Source organism: Aulonocara stuartgranti (genome assembly GCF_965226115.1).
Source record: "Aulonocara stuartgranti genome assembly, chromosome: 3".
NCBI lineage: Eukaryota > Metazoa > Chordata > Actinopteri > Cichliformes > Cichlidae > Aulonocara > Aulonocara stuartgranti.
Genome location: NC_138941.1, coordinates 56,077,009 through 56,094,906, shown reverse-complemented (window position 1 = coordinate 56,094,906; position 17,898 = coordinate 56,077,009). Strand labels below are relative to the sequence as shown.

Genomic DNA, 17,898 nt, shown 5'->3' with positions numbered 1-17,898 from the left:
TAAGTTTGAGCAGGTACCAAAGCAAATCATTCGTACCGTACAAATAATGTAAATATGACGGTGTATCACAAAAGATTGATATCAAACTGATCACTTGACCCATATTACGTTACTTGCTCTTCAAGTGAATCAACAAATGGCGAAATGAAAAACCGAACAAATGCTATTTTTTTTAGAGTCTTAGCTTACGTGTGTTTATTTCATATTTTCAGTTCTTACCCTCCCCGACTAAATCGGTTTCAGTTATGTACTGAAATATAAGAATGGACATTAGAATCAGAATCAGAATCAGAAAGGGGTTTATTGCCAAATGTTGAGCAGGTTTACAACATCAGGAAATTGCTGCGGTGCTTCAGTGCAAACATAGTGTCATAAGTTGGGCTTAAATAGACATGAAAAAATAAAAGTAAGAATAAGAATTAAAAGTGCTACGTAGAAAGATATATACATGAGTGCAGGTGGTGATCAGTGCCAAACATGGAATGATGCAGTGACACAGCGTAGGGTCATGTGTTAGTGGCGGGGACAGTCATATGGTTATTGTTCATGTGTCCAACAGCAGAGGGGAAGAAACTGTTCTTATGGCGAGAGGTTCTGGTGCGAATGGACCGGAGCCTCCTGCCTGAGGGGAGCAGGTCAAACAGACTGTGTCCAGGGTGAGAAGGGTCAGCTGAGATCCGAGCTGCACGCCGCAATGTCCTGGAGGTGTACAGGTCCTGCAGAGATGGGAGTCTGCAGCCAATCACCTTCTCAGCAGAGCGCACAACACGCTGCAGTCTCAGTTTGTCCTTGATAGTGGCTCCAGCGTACCACACGGTGATGGAGGAGGTGAGGATGGACTCGATGATTGCAGTGTAGAACTGCATCATCGTCCGTGTTGGCAGGTTGAATTTCTTCAGCTGCCTCAGGAAGTACATCCTCTGCTGGGCTTTCTTGATGATGGAGGTGATGGTGGGCTCCCACTTCAGGTCCTGGGTGATGGTGGTACCCAGGAAGCGGAATGAGTCCACAGAGGTGATGGGGGTGTCAGTCAGGATGATGGGGGGGAGTGGGGCTGTGTGCTTCCTGAAGTCCACAATAATCTCCACTGTCTTCTGGGCATTCAGCACCAGGTTGTTGTGGCTGCACCAGGACACCAGACGTTCAACCTCCCTCCTGTAGGCAGACTCATCCCCGTCCGAGATGAGCCCAATAACGGTGGTGTCATCTGCAAACTTGATTAGCTTGACAGACTGGTGGGTGGAGGTGCAGCAGTTGGTGTACAGGGAGAAGAGCAGAGGAGAAAGAACACAGCCCTGAGGGGAGCCGGTGCTGATGGTCCAGGAGTCCGAGACATTCTTCCCCAGCCTCACATGCTGCTTCCTGTCCGTCAGGAAGTCAGTGATCCACCGGCAGGTGGGATCAGGCACATTCATCTGGGAAAGCTTGCCTCGGAGATGGTCTGGAAGGATGGTGTTGAAGGCAGAGCTGAAATCCACAAACAGGATCCTGGCGTAGGTTCCTGGGGAGTCCAGATGCTGCAGGATGAAGTGTAGGGCCATGTTGATGGCGTCGTCTACAGACCTGTTGGCTCTATATGCAAACTGCAGGGGGTCCAGGAGGGGGGCCGTGAGGGTCCTGAGATGGGAGAGAACTAGGCGCTCAAATGACTTCATGACCACAGATGTCAGAGGGTTAGAGGGTTCTTTCAAAGAAAAAACTCAGGTAAATGTTATTTTATATATTATGCTTTGTATGCTGTTCAGTATATAGAGGGGGAGGAGGTGGACAACAAGTACAAGTACCTCGGGCTGTGGGTGGACAATAAACTGGACTGGTCATGCAACACAGAGCACCTGTATAAAAAAGCCCAAAGCCGACTGTACTTCCTCAGGAGGCTGAGGTCTTTTAACATCTGCAGGAAGCTCCTGAGGATGTTTTACCAGTCAGTGGTTGCTGGAGTACTTTTCTATGCTGTGGTGTGCTGGGGGAGCAGCACAGCAAAGAAGGACTCATCCAGGCTGGAGAAACTGATCAGGAGGGCTAGCTCTGTGGTCGGCATGAAGCTGGACACTCTGGTGACAGTGGCAGAGAAAAGGACACTAAAAAGAAAACAAAACAAAACTGCTGGACATTATGAACAATGCTGGGCATCTTCTGCACACGGCCATTAACAAACAGAAGAGTCTGTTCAGTGACAGGTTGGTTCTCCCCAAGACAAGAACCATCCATCCATCCATCCATCCATACATGCGTTTGCACCTTTCGTCCACACGTAAACGGCGTTTTTGGTCACTGAAAACTGAGATTTTTAAAAACTCCGGGCAGGGTGGATATTTTCTAAAACTCCGTTTTTGCATTTACGTGTGGACGAGAAAAACAGAAAACGCAGCGTCAAAGATTTGCGCCTTTTTTTGACGTCACAGTGTGCGCCACGTTGTTGTTTCGGTGAAATGAATTTTTACAATACTGTTAATTCTACTCTCTGCAGTGTTTAAATGCTTACATATACACACAGTTACTGTCCCTCCACACATACGACTCGGTTCTGCTTCTATGCCCCAGCTTTGTTTACTTTTTCCCACCGAGGCTTCTAGACTTCTGATTGGCCAACATTTCTACACGGTTAGGAATATAGCGCCACCTGTTGCTTTGGCATGTTCCTAGCAGCGTTTTCCTTCATTTCTGCCTTTACGTGTGTACGGGATTATTTTTTAAAAAGAAAAATCTCCGTTTTCAAAAATACCCGTGTACGTGTGGACGTAGCCCAAGAGGGATTTCAGTACACAGCAGGATATTCACATTTGTAACCAGATATTTACATACACTTTAGGGAGAAAACATAAAACATTTTTACTGTACAACATCAATTTACAGTAAACTTTTGTTTTAGATAAATATTGAAAACTGCAGAAAACATTGCACAAGTGAAAGGCTCACTCATGGCAGAATGGGCAATTACTGACAAAGTCACATGCCTATTAACAGATGGGGCTTTCCAAAATGGGGGCTTGTGCAAGGGAGCTAAGACTTAAACATGCCATATGCATAGCTCACACCCTGAACTTAGTGGTGAAGAAGGCCCTTGACCAGACCCCTGAGGTCTCTGACATCCGAGCCAAGTCCAGGAAGATCGTGGGATATTTCAGGAGCAGTACCCCTGCAAAGGTAAGTTCTTAAGTGGCTTAATTACAGTTTCTTTAATGCTACTTATGTGTATAGTTCTGCTCCCTTGACAATCTAATGTATGCTTTTTTAATTGTATTTTGTAAGGAGAGGCTTTCAGTCGTGCAGGAACAACTAAGGAAGCCTCAACTCAAACTAATACAGGAGGTGGAAACCCGCTGGAACAGCACTTGTAATATGCTGCAAAGACTGTTCGAGCAAAGGGAGCCAGTGGGTGCTGCTTTGGCAAGTCTCACAACAGACATCCCACCTGTTTCATCTGAGGAATTTGGTATAATTTCAGAGTGTCTGGTTGTCCTAGCACCATTTAACGATGCAACCACTGAGCTCTCTCAGGAAAAAAGGGTGTCTGGCTGGGTCAAAGGTCATACCTTTGCTCACTATGCTGGATCATTGCCTCAATGAACAACTGGGGAAAAAAGAAAAAAAGAAAAAAAAGAAAAAAAAAAAAACACCATCCATTGGGTCTTCTCTGGCTCAGAAGCTGAGGATGAGAGAGAAGCTAGATAAAATACAGACCATGAGCATTATGTTCCTTGCGACACTGCTGGACCCAAGGTTCAGAAAACTCTGGTTTCTCAGCCCTGCAAGAGCTAGCGAAGCAGAAAAAAAAGACTGAAAGCAGAACGTGCTTCCGTAATGAGGGCCTCCACCACCACAGCCATCAACGTCACAATCTGTTGAGGCTGTTTCCCACGGTACTATTGTTATTGCATTTTAGTTGCATTTATATAAACTGATTGTTGGGTTATTGTACGATCTACTGTACAATATAAAGCGCCTTGTTGTTATTTGGCGCTATAGAAATAACATTGAATTGAAAATTATTTCTCTTGGCGAAGGCGGTCGCACTTTTTCTCCTCTCCTCCTTCCCCTTATCTTCCCTGCTTAGCCTCTTGTGTCCTTGTCTTGTCTCGTGTGTATTACTTTCCCTGAACAGTCTCTCACTGTCGTTCTCTAAAACCTAAAAGAGAATTATGGATTTGATCAACTGGTCTCTGAATGCTATTGACACCCTTTTCTCAACGAGAAGTCTGGGCTCGGGAGAGCCTGAGTGCCCTGGAGGGACTTTCCCTGCCGGATACACGATGGACGGGTGGCAGAACTGAAGGGTCATGTGCCTGGCGGGACTGTCGATCGAGGACGCTGAAGATATCTACCTATTCGGAACCATGATAACAGGGTTCTTGCTGATCGGAGCTGGCTTGGCCCTGACTTATCGGAGAATTAAGAGAGCGGAACTGGCTGTTCAAACTCCCCCTCCCCCCCAAGGCTGCCCGCTGGAATCGAAGCGATGGGACGAGGCGCGACCTCTCACAACGAACGCAGCATGGTCAACACCTTGGAGACGCTTACAGCTGCTGTGAAGGCTCAAAACAACACCATTGAGCGTATGATGGGATACATCAGAGAGAGGCCTGCTCAAAATGAGACCCTTGAGCGAAAGTTGGATCACATCGCAGAACGGCTCACTGCAGTTGTGGGGTCTCAGATTGAGAGACCAGTGTCAGAGTGTTAAAGAGCAGCTTGAAATTCTCTGTGCTGCTCGCATAAAAGAAAAATCAGCAATATTCAACATGCGGACACCACGGCGCCAGCTGCTCAGGCCCAAGGCTGGAGCCGAACAACAACTCCCTGATAACGACTGTGTGATGACTATTCTTCCCATCCCATGCAAGGCCACCTGGGTTGGCTGGCAGACTGTTTACTTAGCCTGATAGAGCGAAGGACACTGTCTCAGCTGAACTCTGGACACGCACACACATACACTTACACTGATAAGCACGCACTCATCCCCCTCCCTTTCCAAACGCCTTCGATGCTTGTTTCCTGTGGAAGACGGCGGGTCTGTGTGCGGCGCTGGAATGGTTGCGCTGTGCAGGACGACTGCTGTGTTCCTTCGGATTACTCCTCACCCCCTACCCAACCCCTGTGGCTAGTCACGTGCTCCAATGTTGTGATGTGGACATTTATGTGCTCTCTGTGCAGAGGAGTTTTTGTTTCCTGTTCTCATGCTGTCCTCCCATAGGTGCCCAGCGTGAGGAGAGGTCTCTTTTCTTCCTCTTGTACTTTTCCCATTGTTGTGTACTTTCAGTGTTTTTTCTGTAACGCTGCCGATCTCCGACTGTATTCCCATGTGTGTGTGTACGTCGGGGGGGGGGGGGGGGGGGGGGGGGGCTCCTATTCCTCTGCGGGGCAACCTGCATATGGCCAATAAAACATTCATTCACATTAAAAATTGAATTGCTAGTATCTCATAAAACTCTCCTTATTGTTTAGCTAACAACCTGTGGCGTTGCCTGAATGAAAGTGTCAGGTAGACAGACACAAAATGTGACAGCAGACGCAAATATTGAGGTCCAACGGTACATGATGGAGCCAAATATTGGAAGGCTGGAGGACCCCCTTAAATATTGGGAGAGACAAAAATATGTCTACCCTCACTTATACAAGTTAGCACTGACATACCTGTGTACCCTGCCTCATCTGTGCCCTGTGAGCGAGTGTTTTCAAAAGCAGGGGAAATATTGTCCAAAAAAGAAATCGCCTACGACCTGCCACAGTGGAGAAACTGTTGTTTTTAAATAAAAACCAATGATGTGTCCCCTGAACACTAATCACTGTCCTTACCTCAATGTTACAAAAGCACAACTACTGTCCACACCCCAACCACACCTCACCTCACAGTAAATGATCATTTCCATTTTTAGCATTTCCAAATAATCATTTTCCATACAGCCAGCATAAATATACACAGTATCATGCCATCACTACAATATACATGTTTTACACACTGCTTTTGTTGTTGACATTTACAGGCTGTGTGCAAAAGGCCACACTCTTCAAATTCATGCCAACTAATATTTTTACGTCCAGTAGGTGTCCTACTAGAGCAAATGAAGCTTCAAGATGCTTTGCGCTGGGGTGAACCAATTGGATGAAAAGGTTCAGTGCTTCATGAAACTTCATCTGTCCATCACTACTCAAAACGGCAGATTTATTGCTGGAAAAATTCAAAAGATGAATACAACAAACTAAACTTGGATCTAGAAACTAGAAACTCAAAATAGGCAACAAGGAAACAACCCTGGAACTGAGATCTAGGCAGGAGCACGAGGGAAACACAGCAGTGAGGGTACATGATGGTGTGACATGACAACAGACAGAAGAAAACACAGGGCTTAAATACTCAAGGGAGTAACGAAGGAATCAGACACAGGAGGAGAGCACAGCTGGGATCAATCACACATAACGAGACATGGGGGAAGCAAAACTGAAAACATTAACAAAGGACGGGAGACTATCAAAGTAAAACAGGAGATGAAGACTAGACAAGGAAACATCACCAGACCCAGTACCGTGACTGTCTTATGTACTCTTTATTCCCAGCCTGCATTCATGGCCTTATCTGGGAACATCTCTTTTTCCAAGGAAAATCACATAGTTAAATTGAACATTAACAAACTGTGATAAGGTTTCACAAGTTTTTTCTTCAAGGCTAGTGCAACAATTTATCTGTTGGTAACCCATTACAATAAAATATCAAAAACACGTGTTAGTCCATTTTCAGTACACTCTGATAACAGCATGTTTACGGGAAATACAGACCTCCCACGCTGTCAAACTGTCAAAATTGTCTGTATGTCTCATTGTGCTCATATGCCTTGAATTCAAGCTCTTAAAAACATGATTTGGGGATTCTTTTGACTAAATAGTCAGATAAAACATAGTATACTGTTTATCACAGATCAAAGTTATCAAGAACATTTGTTTTGAAACTATTTTAAATTCTTATACAGTCACATAAAGTAAACACAGAAGTGTATGTGTATGGAGGAAATTATCTGTTGTTATACTTGCTTCTGCTTCTGATACAGCTCACACTACCCTGTATCCCTGAGCTGTGCAATCATCATCTACAAACTTCACTTGGTTCTTTTCAGGAACACAGTCTGCAGGTTTCCCAGCATAAACCTGCATGTTCCAATCATAACTGTTCCAAATTATATGATAGTCGTGATTTACCGGGTGTGAGTGTTTGCTGCTGAGAGTGTGGGAGAAGGGCACAGAGTGGAGGTGGTGCACCTCAACCATATGCTTTTGATAGCCATTAAATCTGAACATTATTTATTGAGATGGAGAAATTTATTTATTTATTTGACCCATCATGGCAGAACAGAATCCGAGTGGTGACAGGATTTAGGACAGGAGATGGGGAGGAGGTGGTCCATCACTGTTACTCAAATTTGTATAAGAGATGAGCTATATATTTAGAACTTGTCATAAAATACAGCTTCATAATTTTCCCACAATCATTTAAACCCAATAATAATTAATGCACAAACAGAGAAAAGCTACAAAGCAATATCAGGAAATCGGTTTTCTCCCTCTTCTTTTATTAAAATGATTACATTACTCATTAATTATTAATTATGGTAACTGTTAGTCCCAAAGCATATCCCCGAAAATGTTGGGCAGTTTGCATCTTTGAAATAAAAAATCTACTTGATTATATCTCAGCCAGTGGGAAAAAAAACAAACAAAACCTTGACTATGGATAGTAACGTTACTGTGGATGATAGTTATAACAAGGTGTAGTAGATTAATCTATCCCAGTTTAAACTAAATAAAGAAACAGAAACACAGAGGGAGCTGTAAATGAAACTAGAGATGGACCGATCCGATATTACGTATCGGTATCGGTCCGATACTGACCTAAATTACTGGATCGGATATCGGAGAAAAATAAAAAATGTAATCCGATCCATTAAATATCACGAAAGCACCTCACAAAACTTGCAACACGCCGTAACTCACCTCAGAACGTATGCATCACGTGATAGAGCGGCTGTGGCATGCGGGACCTGTCGGTGGTCTGGATAGCATGTGGAGCTTCGCTAGCAACCCGGCATTTCATCTCCGACAAAGTTATCCCCGAGAGAAGTAAAGCAAGTGTGTAAGTCCATCTCTGAATGTTTGTAAAGCATTCCCACGTTAAGCTTAACAAACGACTGCCTCTCGCTCTCCGGCTGCTACTTCAATCGTGAAACTGCTTAAATCAGCTGATCGGCTTTTCTGTCGGGAGTCCGTCTTTGTTTTTGGCCCACTTTGCGCCAGAAAGAGCAAACCAGCGGCTGAACAACAGCAGCACGTTTAAGCTTGATAAGCTGTTGTTAGAATTTATTTAATATTAATTTCTACACCAGGATCTTTTTCTACGTAGCTGACGCTGGTAACTGTGCAGGGGCGGATCTAGCAAAGTTTAGCCAGGGGGGCCGATAGGGCATTAACTGGGAAAAGGGGGCACAAAGACATACTTTTCTTTCTTATTCTCATTTAAAATGTCTAGCTTTTAATAAATAATTATCTGACACCCAAAGTTTTAATTTGATGTAAAATGAATAGAAGTCAATTACTGTATATAGTAACTATTAAGTCTAATATATATACCCTAGTAAGCTATAGTACTTTTTACTTTGGGAAGGTACCATCTGTGCAGTCTGCAATTTTGTTGAAGAAAGATGTTGAATCTATTTAATATTTCTTGAAAAATAATTGATTTCTGTGCATTTTTTTTCACACTGCATCAAATTAAGGTTGATTACGTTGATTAAGCATCATGAGGTGGAGCGTGAGGGGTGGTTCCCTATTTTTTATTTATTAAATTTTGTTGTTGCTGGGAGTTGGAACCCTATTAGTTAGGTTGCTTAATATTTACACTAAGTACTCTTTAAAATACCAGAATAGGGAGGATGGTGTAGGTCTAAGTTTATTAGATTGATCAGTATTGCTGAACTATGAAATATTTTTTTTGTATACAGGTATAACAGAATAGCTTTAGTGTAGTTGTTGTTTTAAACTTGAGTATGAACTTGCAGACTTGCAAAATGCAGCAAGATATTTTAAAAAACAGTTTTGTTGATTAAAAAACACTATATCGGATACATATCGGTATCGGCAGATATCCAAATTTATGATATCGGTATCGGTATCGGACATAAAAAAGTGGTATCGTGCCATCTCTAAATGAAACCAGAGCTTCATGGTTTAACGTCAACGATGCAGGAGCTCTTTATGTCTCTGAAGCTGCTGCAGTCGAAGTCAGCAACCACGGTCTTCAGTCCAGCTCTGTAGGGAGTCGTGGTAATCTTGAGCTTCAGTGTGGCCTTTGGCTCTACCTCACCCAGGTCACTGTAAATAGAAAAACATTATTATTTTTTATTTTACTTCAAGCCCTGTTTGGATGAGAACCTAGGCTAGTTAAGCCAACTTAGCTTGGGGGGGGAATAAAGGAAAACGGTTGCCTAGCTTTAGCTAAACTCTTTACAAAAGCAGTCTGTAAGCAGTAATTAGGATTAGCATACTGTTTCTTTTTATTTTTATCTTTATGCAAAATGGAATTGTGAGCTGGAACTATTTATTGGTGAACAACACTTGGTGGCACTACCAACAACATAGCACTGTAAGTTAGAAATGTTTCTTTTCTTTTGAAGACTGGAGAAAAAAAAGAAAATTTAGATTTGTTTGGAGCACTAAAATATGCAGCATGAATCAAAATCTGAAAGTCTTTTGTGGCCACTTCAATTCTTTGAAAAAACACAACTTTAATCAAAACAAAAGGCTACGTATACAAAAATGAGTAGTTAATGGACTATTTCTCTCGTTATTTCCTTTTTGAAGATTTTTAATTCTTTTTCTGTGGCAACATATCAGACACGTGGCAGACAAACGATGGCTTGAATTAAATAAGTTAAAGTTACAAGAAAATTTCCATGAATTTGTTTCATCTTTACACAAGCATCAATAGTTTATGGTTTAAAAGTGTTGTTTTAAAGATATTTTACATAATGAGGTTACTGCATTAACATCAATATTAAACCAAATGAAAATGAGTGAACTGGCAGAGTACAAGGAAAATAAAGAGTTTTTTTTAACCAGTATTATTGAACCGCTGAGATGATGAAATGAAATCTGACTAGAATCAATATTTGTTTTTGTAACTCTCACATAAAAAGCAAATTACTGTTTCACAAAAAGCATCTGGTTGAAGATGGGAAATATTATCATTAACTCCAGACAATCACATTGTTCCTTATACCCTGTGATTGTAATGAGTTAGATTGTATGTTAAGTCTCAGTACTGACCTTTGTATATAGTCTGATTTAAAAAGGCCACATCCAATGACTGTCAGGGAGCAGTTCCTCAGCCTCTCATTGAGCGGGTTTTTAAATTCCACCTCCAATGTCATTTCATGGTTCACATGGACTGGATACAAAACCTAAAAGAAGCACAGATATAGTACAGCATTAATGTGCAGCAAATTATAGAACAAAGTCCAGAATTTTCAGAATCTCATAGAACCTGTTCATCAACTGAGTTCAGGTGACGCTTTTTTGACTGTCAAATAACCAATCAGCAGTTATCGTTGTAAGGCCATGCCACACAGCCAGTCTACCGTATACCATGAACACATACTTTGTTACCAAGTAATGTCATTAGTTTGAATCTGCTTTCACTTCCTGTGTTATAAAATCACGCACTTCCTTATATTACACACAAAATTTGGATTTTAATGACCTTCATGGAGATGACTGGTTGCTCTAGGGTGATGTTGGTCTCAGTCTGGTAGTATTCATCACTGTCACTGGCCACTGCTGAAACCTTTATGCTGTCGCAGTTCACCATATATTTACTGTAATCTGCAAAGGGGATCTGGATAGGTATGGCCACATCTGTAGGACATACAGTGAGAGGCAGGAATGTGAGAACTGATCCAGAGATTCATGGTATCATCAGTGAAGGAAATTGCCGTCCCGGGTTTCCTCCGTGGCGTGAGCGATAAGCAGAGTTTTGTCCTTTCCTTCTAAGATTCCTAATTATTTAAAGTAACACTCAGGTATGCCGTTCAGCTGGGTTAGTTACAGCGCCGGGAGCAGCTTGGGAGAACAAGGAAACACAGACTGCTTCAGGTTGCCTTCCCAAATCAACTCAAAGGTTTATTTGATACACAGCAGTTTATATAGATGAAAAAAAAGGTTCGTGTGTCAGCTTTCCCAGTTCAAACCGGTACAGACTAAATAAGGAAACGTCTTCCTGCCTTGTGAGCAAAGAAGTATCCTGTGTGTAGTTTATCAGTTCAGCTATAATTTATGATCATCCCAGCAAAATACACTCCTAGACATAAAATACAGAGTTCTTTCATTAGTGAATTCTGAAACGAACCACCTAGCCTTTAACGAGCCTTTTCCAGGAGATAAAGAAAAAGGGAGGATGGGAGTAAGGAAGTGGTCTCATCTCTGTGGTGTTTTCGACCTTGGGGTACCAGCTTGTGAGTCCTACACATTAATTCTTGGGTCACAGAGAAAGAGAAAAACAACTAGTAGATTGGCCTTATTGAGTAACAGTTTTCCTGTATAAAACAATATCCTGTAAATGCTTACCGTGGTGTCAAAATATCATAACAATCAGGAAACTTTAATTTCTTGTTTCTTTCTAATTTCTTTCATTTCTGCACTCTAAAAATATTCATGGTGTTTGTAGGTAGAACTTAACAAAAAAGCATTTTTCTACTTAAAAAAGTAAGTTGTCTACATGTACACGTTTCAGTGAGTTGACTAATCAATGTTAAAAGTCAGTGCAACACAGAAATTAATAAACACCTCCTTAACTTAAATGTTTGAGTATATTGAACAAAATACTTTTGTCATCAATCAACAACAGAAAATATTAAGTTTGTGTAACATGTAAAAGTGAGTTTGAACATCCTTCGTGTTTGAACTGCCCATAACTGGACCATAGCGAAAAAATAATTACAACTGCCATAAAAAAAGAAGAAACGGAAAAAAACAGAGGTTGGCACCACTACCTGGTAAGTTTCTTGTTTTATAGTCTTTTATAAATATGTACTAGTTACAGGAATTTATTGCTTAAGTTTAGTCTGACAATGGCAGCTGCATGATGTGAATTGACACTCTGTGTTATGTTAGTTGTTACTCTATAAAAGTATAAAAGAGTGTTTGTATTTTTTCCTGTTGTTAATGAAATCTGTCAGTTAAATCTGTCACTCTGGTGGTTACTTTGGTTAGCCATAGGTGTGTATGAGACCATGCATACAGCAGAGGGTAACCCCGTAGCATATGTTCGTATCATCACAGGCGTAGCAGTTGTCTGCATTCTTATCACTTTGTGGGAGTAGAGGTGTGTTTCCCCTAGACTGTGTTCGGTGAGTTAACTAAGCATTGAATTTCAAAATAGATTAATTACAAGTTATATTTGTACACTTTAAATTTGATGGTTTTAATCATAGTTTAGCATAGTAAAGTTGCTAAAGTTAAAGTTGTTAGCTAGCTTTCTTTTAGCTAGCAAACGTTCCTCGCAATTGTAAATTTTTCCACTTATACTTAAAATTTGTCACTTGTCAGGGTGCATTTGGTTAGCTGATAGACCTTGCAGACAGCAGAGCATGTTCAATTTGAACCTGTATATGTTCAAATTAACCAGTCAGCAGCTGCCTGCATTTTTATCATGGTGTCAGAGTAAATTTGTGTTTCCACGGTCTTGGGTGAGGTAACTAATTACTGACAGTGTGAGTAAAAGTATTTCTATCAAATGTATTGGTATTTTAAGCTCAAATGTGAAATATGCCTGAGGTTAAAGTTAGTTGACCTAGCAAGAAAAAACAAAATTGTGTGTGTGCACACAAGACTTGCTTTCGTTACCTTCTGCAATTGTAAGCATAATGTGAAGTGTGGGATTGTGGCATGTCAACAGTGGTCTTCAAATAATTAAAAAGAAAATTCTCTCACACATTTGGATATGACACAATTTTTCCAATTTTAAACTACAGTCTGTAGATTTATTTATTTATTTATTTATTTTTTGAATTTTGGATTCATCTTTTCAGTGTTTCATTGTAGTGTTTTAGAGAAGGTTTTATACTTAAAATAACTTGTTAACTCAAAAGCCTTGGTAAGCCTTTGTAGTCTTTTATAGTCCTTAGAACTCAACAAAAACTGTTTGAAATAGTCTCCAAATCTAGGTTACATTTACTTTCACTCACCTTATCCTACTGCTAGCAAAGGGTGCATTGAAAGCAGGGCAGTATGTAACAGATTAAATTCAAGTTATAAAAATTAAATTGTTTATTGGTTAAAAACAAAAATTAAATCAATAATTAGCAAAACGCTAGTCCTATGAATGTAATATGTTTGACTTTTGGCCTAGTAAACTTTTTTTATTCTCCAGAGTTCGGTGGAAACAAGAAGAGAGGTCACAATCCATTGCCTGGTGGTGTATTTGAAAGAGAAAGAAGAGGATCTCTTCAGAGAACAGCTTGTAGGTAAATCTCACATTGTTTTGTGTTATATTTTTAAATAGCACATAAAATACCGACATGTTTCTTTTTAACCTACTTGCCAGGATGGTGAAGAACAGTTCTCAGAAGAAGTGGTAAAGATCGTAGTCACCAGACGTGCAGCAATGTCTCTTCCAGCGTTGCTAAAATTGTGATTGAAGGAACAGCTGTCCTGGAAGACCTTGATGTGCCCAGAGCATGTGCCTTAATGATGGGACTTATAGACGCTCTCAATCTGAGCTACCCCAAACAAGTAAAGAACACTCTAGAGGTATTCCAGAAGGTGTTTCTGGAACTTGATGGGCTTAAAGCCAGCCCACGGGTAATGTCTCTTAAGTACAAACTTTATATATATATATATATATATATATATTTGCCGCTTTATTTAATATACCTTTACAAATCTTTATAGTGGTTCTCAAAGTTGGTCATCAGGCCCCACTGCTCTGCTTGTTTCTAGTAATAACTAAACACTGTTGATTGGCTGGTGTGTTCAGTTAATCAGAGGTTGTAGACACCATTGTGGAGTAAGAAAAACAAAGTGAATTGGTATAAGATAAGATAAGATAACCTTTATTAGTCCCACACGTGGGAAATTTGTTTTGTCACAGCAGGAAGTGGACAGTGCAAAAGTTATGAGGCAAAAATTAGAATACAATAAGAATAAATACAGTACACAACTGTACAGAATAGAATAAAATAAAATACTATATACAGTAGAATAAAATAAAATAAATATACAATAAGATAAAAATAGAATACAAATACAAATACTATATACAACTGAGTAAAAATACAACGATGACAGAAAGGATTATTGCACTTAGTATTATTGCATATGTATGGATGTGTGTGCTTGATCAGTTAAAGTCTTTATTATGGAGTCTGACAGCAGTGGGGAGGAAAGACCTGCGAAATCTCTCCGTCCCACACCGTGGGTGCCGCAGTCTCCCACTGAAGGAGCTGCTCAGTGCTGTCACAGTCTGCTGCATGGGGTGGGAGATGTTGTCCATCAGGGATGACAGCTTAGCCGCCGTTCTCCTGTCGCTCACCACCTCCACTGGGTCCAGAGGACATCCTAGAACAGAGCTGGCCCTTCGGATCACCCTGTTCAGTCTCTTCCTGTCCCCAGCAGAGATGCTGCCGCCCCAGCAGACCACGCCATAAAAGATAGCAGAAGCCACAACAGAGTCATAGAATTTCTTCAGGAGTGGGCCCTCCACTCCAAACGACCTGAGTCTCCGCAGCAGGTACAGCCTGCTCTGCCCTTTCCTGTAGAGGGCGTCTGAGTTATGAGTCCAGTCCAGTCTGTTGTTCAGATGAACACCAAGGTACCTGTAGCTGTCCACAGCCTCAATGTCCATACCTTGGATGTTCAGTGGTTGCAGTGGAGAATGCTTGTGCCTGCGGAAGTCTACCACCAGTATGTTTTAGCTTCTGATTCAACACACCTTGTCCAGGTAATAAACATGCTACATTTTCTTTTGTTACTGAGGTTGTTTGCGGAGGAATTGTACTGAAATACATTATTGTTTTTGCCCACTCATGCTGCTGTAATGTTTGATTTATGTTGTATGACACAGAAGTGTATTACTTCGAAAATGTTATGCAATAAACTGTTTCATCAGTTGGAATAATTTAAATGGCTATGTTTGCATGGATAATTGTGAGTAGGATATATGTAAAAAAGTAAGTTAGATTAACTCAATTAATGTAATTTGTCAACTCAATATTACCAGAAATTCTAAATTAATATTAGGTTGCTTAAACTTAATTATGCTTTTACAGGTCAAAGTAAATCATGTTGGTTTGTTGAACCAGTTGAGTTAGCCAAACCTAAAAATTACTTGCTGGATTTACTTAATAATATGCAAAATTTGTAACTTAAAAAGCTGAGTGGAAATTGTTACCTCAATTTTTTTAAGTTGAGCCAACAAAACATTTTTTAGAGTGTGAGACTTGGGGTGGAGTTTGAAGTAGCAGCCTCAAATCATAGAAATCTATATCATTTCTTTTTTCTTTTCAAATAAATTACAATGCTGACCAAAATTGTAAGATAAGAACTGCAGACCTTGTCCAGACAGAAGTGTCACGTGCTGCACTTTGTTCAGGATGTTGTCCGCTGGATTGCCGTTGTACCTCATGGCCTGAGCGTTGACACGGACAGACAACACCTTATTGGTGTGATCCTTACTGCTCAGCTTGAGCCTCAGTTTAATGTCCTGGCCATTTATCGCCTTGGTCTCCTGGTGTTGAAGTTACATTGAAAGTTATGTTGAAACCAAGCACACCAGTGTTTTTCTTGTGACATTACCAATAAGTTTGATGTGTCACATGACCCTCTTCCTATTGAAAAAAAACAAAAGTTGTATCCAAGATGGCCGACATCTAATTGGCCACCATGGTCACCACCCATCTTGAGGAGTTTGTCCCCTCACATATACTAATGTGCCACAAACAGGACTTTAATATCACCAACCATTCCCACGGTGTATCCATATAAATGGCCCACCCTGTACATCAGTGTGACAGGTTGAAGGACTACTGCATATAAAACTGTTCAGTTAATACTAATTCATATCAGTTCATATAAGGACAAATAATGTAAATATGGTAAGAAAATGGTTAAGAGGTTATTTTTTCATGTTATATTAATGGCTTTCATGTTACTTAAGAGAACTGCAATCTATACATCACTGATCGGCTAGTAAGCCTTTTCTTGGATCGATTTGTAGTGTCTCTATTCTCCACTAGGGGGCTTTTGTAGCATTCTCCTCACTGCATGAGAGACGCAAGTCATAATAACTCTCGTGATTCTTTTCCCCGTGTTTTCAGGGGTGTAACATCAGCCGGGATTCCGCACAACACTCCCCTCCATTCACCTCGTGAATGTACACTCTCCGCTCTCTTCCCAGCGAATCCCAGATACTGTCTTAAAGTAGTGTAACAGTGCTCCAATATAATGTTGTACCTGGTGGGGAAGTCTATATGCTGTCTATATTTAGAAAGTTCATGGTTTAGATTTGCTCTGTTAGAATCCCCAAGGACAATTGTGAAGGAATCCAGGAATTTTCTTTCAAGGGTGGTAATCTGGTCAGCCAGTGCGTTGTTTGCATTGGCCTGAGGAGGGATGCAAACTCCAACCAGCATGAAGGAACAAAACTCCTGCAGTGAATAAAATGGTTTGCAGTTGATGAAAAAAGTTTCCAGGTTTGAGCAGCAGTATTTCTGTAACACTGCGACATCAGTACACCAACCTTCGTTGATGTAGAAGCAGACTCCACCACCCTTTGTTTTCCCTGAGAGCTCCGCTTCACGGTCCACCCGATGAAGTTGTAAGCCCGGCAGATTTCGCTCTGTCCCCCAGGCAGCCTTGGGATATTCTGATCACTGCCTGGTCCATCTTATTGCAGTTTAAAGGCAACAACTCAAACATGCCAAGCCTGTATTAAAAACTGTGAAGAAGTGGACTAACGCAGCAAAGCAGGAACTGTAGGACTGTTTTGACTGCACTGATTGGACTGTTTTCGAAGCTGCATCTCAGCATCTGGATGAGCTGACGGACACTGTCTGACACTGAAAGGCTGCACCATTTCCAGGGTCAGCAGGAAGGGCTGGCCACGCCTAACAATCAGCTGCTTTCTTGTAATTTCAATGGTGCGATGAGCAGTGTTGTTAGTCACGCAGTGAAAATTCACCTTGTTAATTCCTGCAACAAAAAACACAACATGAGTACAAATGTAATTATCTTAGAGAGCCACAAAAGCAACTATAAGTATGACATGAAAAGCCTTTGTTAACTGGCAAGCTTGAAATTTTACAGGAAGTTATAATTCAGAAATGGTAGTGATGACATTTGAGTCACAGGTTTCTTATCTTACTGTTTTTAACTCTTCTAGGATTCAAAAATATTCAAATTATCTCAAAAATATCTCAGTTTTGATCATAAATTCCTCTGCAATGACCTCTTTTTAAGTTGTTATTTACTTCCTGTTAGTGCCCCTTTCACATATTGTGGGCTTTTGAAAACTGTGAAAAAATATAAAATAGTTAATAATTTTCAACTATTTTCAAACATCTGTGAGAACAAGATGATTTTTTTTTTTAGAGAATCAACAATTAGCAATCAATATTCACAAATTACTAAATTCCACTTTTAAATCAACCCCGGTGAACTTTCATTTCTCCCGTCACCACCAACTGGTCGGAGCACATAGCTGCCCCTCCCCGATCCTGGTTCTACTGGTGGTTTGACCTTAAGATGACAGTTGTTATGATTTGGCAATATAGAAATAAATACAAACAGAACTGAATTAAATTTAATAAAATTCAGTTGAACTGAATTTTATTAAATTTTAATTCATTTCATTGACAGTTG

The 17,898-nt window shown here is 40.7% G+C and overlaps 1 protein-coding gene and 1 long non-coding RNA gene across 2 annotated transcripts; one reads left to right on the top strand and one right to left on the bottom strand.

Annotated features, from left to right (window-relative positions):
* Positions 1 to 9,205: 9,205 nt before the first annotated feature.
* LOC309693156 (protein-glutamine gamma-glutamyltransferase E-like) lies at positions 9,206 to 11,628 on the bottom strand. The gene is made up of 3 exons (XM_082512164.1): positions 10,745 to 11,628; positions 10,312 to 10,445; positions 9,206 to 9,357 (listed from the first exon to the last, which is right to left on the bottom strand). Exons 1-3 carry the CDS (start codon positions 10,850 to 10,852, stop codon positions 9,207 to 9,209), a joined length of 393 nt encoding a protein of 130 aa, XP_082368290.1. The 5' UTR covers positions 10,853 to 11,628; the 3' UTR covers position 9,206.
* Positions 11,629 to 12,141: 513 nt separating this feature from the next.
* Positions 12,142 to 13,829, top strand: LOC309693167. The gene is made up of 3 exons (XR_014272589.1): positions 12,142 to 12,389; positions 13,412 to 13,501; positions 13,586 to 13,829. It is a non-coding gene; the product is annotated as an uncharacterized lncRNA (long non-coding RNA).
* Positions 13,830 to 17,898: the final 4,069 nt, after the last annotated feature.

Bases quoted from the DNA above. Each gene is read 5' to 3' on its own strand.
- LOC309693156 (XM_082512164.1), bottom strand. From the start codon at position 10,852: ATGGTGAACTGCGACAGCATAAAGGTTTCAGCAGTGGCCAGTGACAGT. The intron at 10,446-10,744 runs GTCATTAAAATC...TGCTTCTTTTAG, and splicing joins AACCAGTCATCTCCATGAAG to GTTTTGTATCCAGTCCATGT. The intron at 9,358-10,311 runs GTCAGTACTGAG...TTCTATTTACAG, and splicing joins AAATCAGACTATATACAAAG to TGACCTGGGTGAGGTAGAGC.